Genomic DNA, 7,196 nt, shown 5'->3' with positions numbered 1-7,196 from the left:
TGTTGCCATAAAAAAGATGGAGAAAAGTTGTTCTCTCTTGCCATAGAGGGTAGGACAAGAGGCAAAGGGTTCAAACTACAGCACAGCAGATTTAGATTCAATCTCAGGGAAAATTTACTAACTGTAAGATCAGTAGAACAATGGAACAGGCTACCTAGGGAAGTTGTGGAAGCTTCCTCACTGTAGATTTTCAAAAAGAGGCTGGTTAGCCTTCTGTCTTGGATAGTTCAGACACAACAAATCCTGCATCCTGGCAGAGGGTTAGGCTAGATGACCCTTGTTGTCTCTTCTAACCCTATGGTTCTATGATTAATCTTGTATTAAGATGGAGAACATCATCTTTATTGTATTAAGTAGAACTATATACTTTGTTGTACATAACCTTGTCTGATAGTATCTTAACATGATCCACCCCATTCTATTACTTTTGCAGTTTTTTTCCCCAAGCCTTTATGGTGCACAAGTATCTCCCCATGTCTTCCTGTTTCTGAAATATCACTGATGTACATGCGGCAGAGCCTTATGAGGTGCCAATATCATCACAGTATCTGTGTGTCCTTTTACAGAAGGAGAGCCGGGCACAGAGAAATTAAGTGTCTTGTCCAAGGTCACTGAGGGACTGAACCACACTTCCCAGACTCCCAGTCCAGTTTCTTAACCACAAGACTATCATTACTCTGTAATACATATTAATGAGATTAACAGCTGCGGTCAGCTGAAAAGGGACATTGCAACATCAGCAATATGGAAGCCTAGTGTTGACACTTGGAATGCATCTTGAATCTTGATTTAGTGCTGATATAACGGGCCCAAAAACTTCACTGTTTAATATTTAAGCAGAATATTTCATGCCTTGAGGTGACTAAATATGGAAGTGATAATTACAATTAAGGCTTCAGTTTTTAATCACAAGCTCTCTCCACCATGACAACATGCAGACCACAGTGCTGATCAATTTATCTGCAGTTTTCCTTCTAGCACATCCCCTCTGGTAATGAACCTAGCCTTCTGCGCCTGATTTACAACAGCTGAAAGCTGGAGTTCCAAGAGATCCAGTCAGCAAGGCAGGCTGGTGAGGTTGTAAAAAGGTGCTTGACTTTACAATTTCTGTCTCCTCTTTTAACTAGGTCCCTTGCTAAAGCAGTTCAGTCAATAAAAGTTTGCATGTGCTAGAGGTAAAGTATTCATCTCTTTACATTGCCTGAAGACTCCTTGAAGTGCTTACTTCTTGTGGGTATCTGACCGGCTTTTAGTTCAGCATTGAGAAATGATGTTCGTCAGTTCTCCAGTGAAGCAACCACTGCCAGACCTGTTCTCTTCCCGCTATCCCAATCACAGCTCTCAGCTAGGCCTCTGTTAGAACTCATATTGACTCTCTTTATGTGAACTACCATAGCAACTAGGAGCCTCAGTCAGATAGTGCTAGGTGATGTACAAACACAGAACAGAAATATGGTTCCAATTCTCAACCATTTCCAATCTAAGTATAAGTGAAGACACAGATCACAGAGTGCAAGGAAACAATGAGACAATATTGGTCAGCATGATCGGCAATGGTCTGTGCACACCAGCAGCCTAATTGTTGGTTGTCAAGATGTTTGCACACATATCTGTTAAGGAAAGTTCGAAGACAGACATCAAGGTGGAAAATGAGGAAGTATGGCAGATGTTTACTGGGACCACCTCCCAAGCATCTGGTCTCACTGACATCTACCCCCGCCCCCCGCTTCATGTCTGTATAAAATCCTCTTCCCAAGCAACCATTTTCTTTGCCAGTTGTTTTGAACATCTCCTCCTCCCACTAGTTTCCTCTAAGCACCACAAAAAGTTCAAACTTTTGATATCACCTTCAAAAGCCTTGCCCATATCTTCCCTGTCCTCTGCTCCCCCTGCTTCACCAGTGACTCAAGCCTTTCCCAGCGCTGGTGAGGGGGTTACAGCGCTGCAACTTAGGAGGTGTACACATCTGCAGGGCATCACCAGTGCTGCAACTCCCTGTTTGCAGCGCTGGTCGTACTCCCGTTTTGTCTCGGGTGTAGAGGATCCAGCGCTGGTGATCCAGCGCTGGTAATCAAGTGTAGACACTTACCAGCGCTTTTCTTGACCTCCGTGGAATAAGCAGGTATCCCAGCATACCTGAGGAAGCCTCTCTGGTAATCAAGCAGGTCTCCTTCCCTGCGGTTTGCTCTCGCGTTCCCCGAACCCCCGAGCAAGCAGGTCTCCTTCCCCGGTTTGCTCTCGCATTCCCCGAACCCCCGAGCAAGCAGGTCTCCTTCCCTGCGGTTTGCAGGGGGGTTTGGGGAACGCGAGAGCAAACCGCGGGGAAGCTGGTCTCCTTCCCCGGTTTGCTCTCGCGTTCCCCGAACCCCCGTGTAAGCAGGTCTCCTTCCCTGCGGTTTGCTCTCGCGTTCCCCGAACCCCCGAGCAAGCAGGTCTCCTTCCCTGCGGTTTGCTCTCGCGATCCCCGAACCCCCGTGCAAGCAGGTCTCCTTCCCCGGTTTGCTCTCGCGTTCCCCGAACCCTCATGCAAGCAGGTCTCCTTCCCTGCGGTTTGCAGGGGGGTTCGGGGAACGCGAGAGCAAACCGCGGGGAAGCTGGTCTCCTTCCCCGGTTTGCTCTCGCGTTCCCCGAACCCCCCTTGAAGCCGCCCAACAGTGCTGCAGTGTGGCCACATCTAACACCACTTGCAGCGCTGGTTGCTGTAAGTGTGGCCACTCTGCAGCGCTGGCCCTATACAGCTGTACTAATACAGCTGTAACAACCAGCGCTGCAAAATTGTAGATGTAGACATACCCTGAGTCTTCTTCCAATTGCTCACAATGCTTGGCGTTCCACTGGAAGTCCCTTGCCCTCTCCTTATGCAGGTCCTGCTGGAGACCCTCCTTTGTCAGAGACCTGTAGGCTTTGAAACTTACTCTCTGAGGCACAGGACAGGCCACGTAACCTCTCTGTGCCTCTCTGAAGTGGAGATGGTAATTCCCTAGTTCAGAGGAGTGCTGCGAGGATCAATTAGTTAAGGTCTGTCTATGCTTTCAATTCCTAATTGCTAATTATTATTATCACTTGTTTTGCTTCCAATCTCTGCTGGAACACAAAATTGCAGAGGAATCCAGGAATAAAAAAAAAATTTTTTTTTTGAGCCTCATAAAAAGATCTGGCTTGAATTTGGAGAATGACTGTGGCATGGCTCTGAAATTACCTATAGGATGAAGAATGTAAGGAAACACATTTTCAGCCCAGATGCAGCACTGCCACTCTCAAGCATTCAAAAATTTATTAGTTATCACTCCCTCCCCTCCCAAAAAAATCATGAAATTGTCTTTAAAAGATATTTTTTAAAAAGCAGGTATTCTTTTTCTTTGCTTTTAATTTTTAAGACTTTAGATTACACGCAAATCACTTCAAACTTTTCACTCCAATCATGAGGTCTAGAAACTTTCATTAAATACAAAGTTTAAATGGAGACTCATGTAATCATGTAGTGCCATGGTGCGGGGGGACCCCTGCTCCTTAATGTCATGAGACTCTATTCAAATTGAAGGACTAATCAACACTGCAACTAATGCCTTGATCTTGCAAGTATTTGTGTGCCAGCTTAACTTAATGTTCTTGAGTAGACTATTTAAACTTCTGCATAAAGTTAGATACATATGCATAAGTGTTTGCAGGATCCAGGCTTTCATTTGGCAACTTTGAAAGTTTAGAAAAATCCTGTAACATTTACACTGGGCTTCCCCCCACACTCAAAAACCCTCCCTGCAGCGGGATTCTGTGCCACTTACTTCTACAAAGATCTGTAAGCATCAATGAGGAAAAATCCCTTCTGAATACAATTTTTCAAATGACCAGATGGCACTACCTGGAGACCGTTACTCCCAGAGTGGGACCAGTTCTTTGACTGCATAAAGATATATTTTCAAAAGACAAAGTAAGCAACAAACACCAGTTTGTTTTTTGTGGGAAAAAAGCTGCCTTTCTCCCTATGGATAACTGATGCTTTAAGCAATGGCCCATGAGTAAAAGAAAAAAAATTGTTTTTCCCCTCCATGCCTTTAAAAGGGCATCTATTGAAACATAAAAACCCTTCAAAGCCCATTTAACCTTCCTGCCTTTTCTAAACAAAAATAACCTTGTTTAAACATGGTTGGGACTAAACATAATATAACAGGGGCTTCTTGCTTATTTGAACAGGAAAACATACCACAGTGTTGTTGAAGAACTAGGTTTTACCACTGGTGGTTGGATGCATAGGTTAAGACACTATTAGATGCTTATATGGTCCCCATTACTTTAGTAACTGAGCCCCTCACAATCTTTAATTACAGAATCATAGGGCTGGAAGCAGAGACAATCCAGGCCTGCCAATAGTAGGGAACAGTGTGTGTGGGGGTTCAGCTTCAGCAGTGTTATTGAACATAGTAGTCCATGTGAGCATGTTCAGGAGTATAAGCCAAGCAGCAAATCAAGGAGAGGGAGAGGCAGACATGACCTTGAAGCCCCCCTCTCCTGGCATCACCTTTAGCTGGAAGGGACCTCAAGAAATCATCTAGTCCAGACCTCTGCGCTGAAGCAGGGTTAAGTATACCTAGACAACCTCGACAGATGTTTGTCAAACCTGTTATAAAAAACTTCCAGTGATTGGACTTACTTAATGTATTTATCCTCACCCTTGTGAGGTTGGGGAGTCGTATTATCCCCATTTTGAAGATGAGGAACTGAGGTACAGAGTGGCCAAGTAACTTGCCCAAAGTCACACAAGAAATCTGTGGTAGGGCAGGTAATGGAATCTGGGTGTCCCTGAATACCAGGCTACCACCCTTACCACTGGACCATCCTTCTTCCTGATTGACAGCCTCTAGGCACTACTGCAACACAAGTAATTAATAACTGTCTGAAATGGTTAGCACATGATTTTTTACACACACACACACACACACACACACACACACACACACACAGAATCATGTTAGATGATTTGAGCACAACTTCTAACCACAACAAGAATGAAACGTGATTGCAGGTATGTAACTCCAGCATGTTATTTAAGTGCAGTGGTCATGAAGATGCTTTGCCCCTCACTCCCAGATGGCTATTTCTTGCAGCAACATCTGACATTTTCCAACTCTTTATAGTGCGATTACTGTGTAACTTCAGGAATTGTTCTCTTCATGCTTCTCTGACAGTTTGAATCTCGATACTTGAAAATAACTCAGCTGAGCCCTATGGTGTATATAGCACAGATAAGCAACTTCTGGACAGCTTGAGTCCTGTAGAAAGTACACCAGAGAGGCTATTTAAGCAGTGTATTTTGGGACAATAGTGAGAGGGCTATTTTCAAAGTTGAGGCTAGTATACCAGTAATTCCCATCCATGCTGACATTTGGCTGGTTGAGACTGGTGCAGGGGGATAACACACAGCAGTTAGTCTTTGCTTTAAGAAAGTCTTAAACCAAAACAAGACTGTAATGGCAGCGTGCTGTTAGGAGCATTTTTGTGCATGAACTCAAGGTGTGACAGATGTCCTAGGGGTACCAAATGGTGCTTAGCAAGCTAAAATTCTCTTGTATAAGCAAAACCAAAGGGGTTAAAAGCAAAATCCTGTTAACTTGGACTTCAATTGGAGCACAATAATGTGTTAACCTGAGGCCCACCAGTAGCAAAAGTGGAGACAGAACCCAAATGTCCTGATTTGCAGTCCCTCATGTTCATATGCCTGCTAGACAATATTTCCTTCCCCAGCATCTGTACTGGTATGCTTAAATTCACATAGCAAAGACAAGCATGAATTGTTCAAGACAGGAACCAGCAAGGAATGTGGCAAGTGACTTTGGTTATTATTCAGACTGAGCATAATAATGAAGCTAGGGCTGAAAAAGGTCCACAGATAATTTCCCTCTACAGGAATGGTACTGTTGAGTTAGAAATAGGTCTCAATTCACAACGAAGTCATCTGAGGTCATCCTGATATTGTTCAGTTTGGAAGACAGCATCTAGGTTGGAGACATCTAATCACTAATTTATAATGGCAAGAAATAATGGGTAATTCATAGGGGATAATTGTGTCTTCTCTCCTAGCATATTTAAAACCACGGGCTTCTTCTCTTGATAAATGAGAACAATGTTATCTAAAAGGAATAAAATAAAATAATTCATATGCACAGTTTTTTTTTTTTTTTTTTTTTTTTTTTTTAAGAGGCTCCCCAGTTACTTGGAGCTGGTGTACTTGGTCACAGCCTTAGTGCCCTCCGACACGGCGTGTTTGGCCAGCTCCCCGGGCAGCAGCAGGCGCACGGCGGTCTGGATCTCCCGGGAGGTGATGGTGGAGCGCTTGTTGTAATGCGCCAGGCGAGACGCCTCCCCGGCGATGCGCTCGAAGATGTCGTTGACGAAGGAGTTCATGATGCCCATGGCCTTGGAAGAGATGTCGGTGTCGGGGTGAACCTGTTTCAGCACCTTGTAGACATAAATGGAGTAACTCTCCTTCCTGGTCTTGCGGCGCTTCTTATCCCCCTTTTTCTGGGTCTTGGTCACCGCTTTCTTGGAGCCCTTCTTGGGCGCGGGAGCGGACTTGGCTGGATCAGGCATAGTGACTTCAAAGCAGCTCACTTGATAAAACACAAGACGCACTGAATGCTGCAGAGTAATTAAATGTGTTTTATATGGGTGGATTGTGGGGATGGGGAATCCTCTTGATAACTGTGCACTGCAGACTGCTCTTAAAAAAATATAAACACATCTCTGGTACAAAGAGCCTGTAAGTTTAGCTTAGAACAACAATGGAGAGAAATCAGTTAGCAATTATCTCTCTTGTGAAGGTGCGTCCCTCTAAAATTATTATATACCTGTGAACTGAAAACCTAACAGGGTCAGAAATTCAGTATTAATAGTAGAGCTAGTTGGAAAACTTGGACAGAGCCAGTTTTGGTCAGAAAATGCAGTTCTGTCAAAGTCAAAATGCTCTGCAAAATGCTTTGTTGATTTTGCTGACATTTTGTTTCAGAGAAAAAGAAAAAAAAATTCCAACAATGGTTTCTCAGACCACAGTATGTGCTACTCTGTACTTAATGCTGCATAGGGAATAATCTAGGAACGCTTTCCCAAGAACAGGCTGTTTTCATTCCAATTCCTCATTTCAATTTTTAAAAGAAAATGTATAATGTTATATATGAGCATAAAAAAAGGTCAAAACTGGAAAG

The 7,196-nt window shown here is 43.9% G+C and overlaps 1 protein-coding gene across 1 annotated transcript; it reads right to left on the bottom strand.

The window, feature by feature from the left end:
- Nucleotides 1-6,188: 6,188 nt before the first annotated feature.
- Nucleotides 6,189-6,614, bottom strand: LOC127045000 (histone H2B 8-like). The gene has a single exon (XM_050940355.1). The coding sequence runs from the start codon at nucleotides 6,583-6,585 to the stop codon at nucleotides 6,205-6,207; it is 381 nt and encodes a 126-aa protein (XP_050796312.1). The 5' UTR covers nucleotides 6,586-6,614; the 3' UTR covers nucleotides 6,189-6,204.
- Nucleotides 6,615-7,196: the final 582 nt, after the last annotated feature.

This window comes from Gopherus flavomarginatus, chromosome 2 (assembly GCF_025201925.1).
Source record: "Gopherus flavomarginatus isolate rGopFla2 chromosome 2, rGopFla2.mat.asm, whole genome shotgun sequence".
Lineage (NCBI taxonomy): Eukaryota > Metazoa > Chordata > Testudines > Testudinidae > Gopherus > Gopherus flavomarginatus.
The sequence above is the reverse complement of the archived record's forward strand: the minus strand, read 5'-3'. Positions and strand labels throughout refer to the sequence as shown.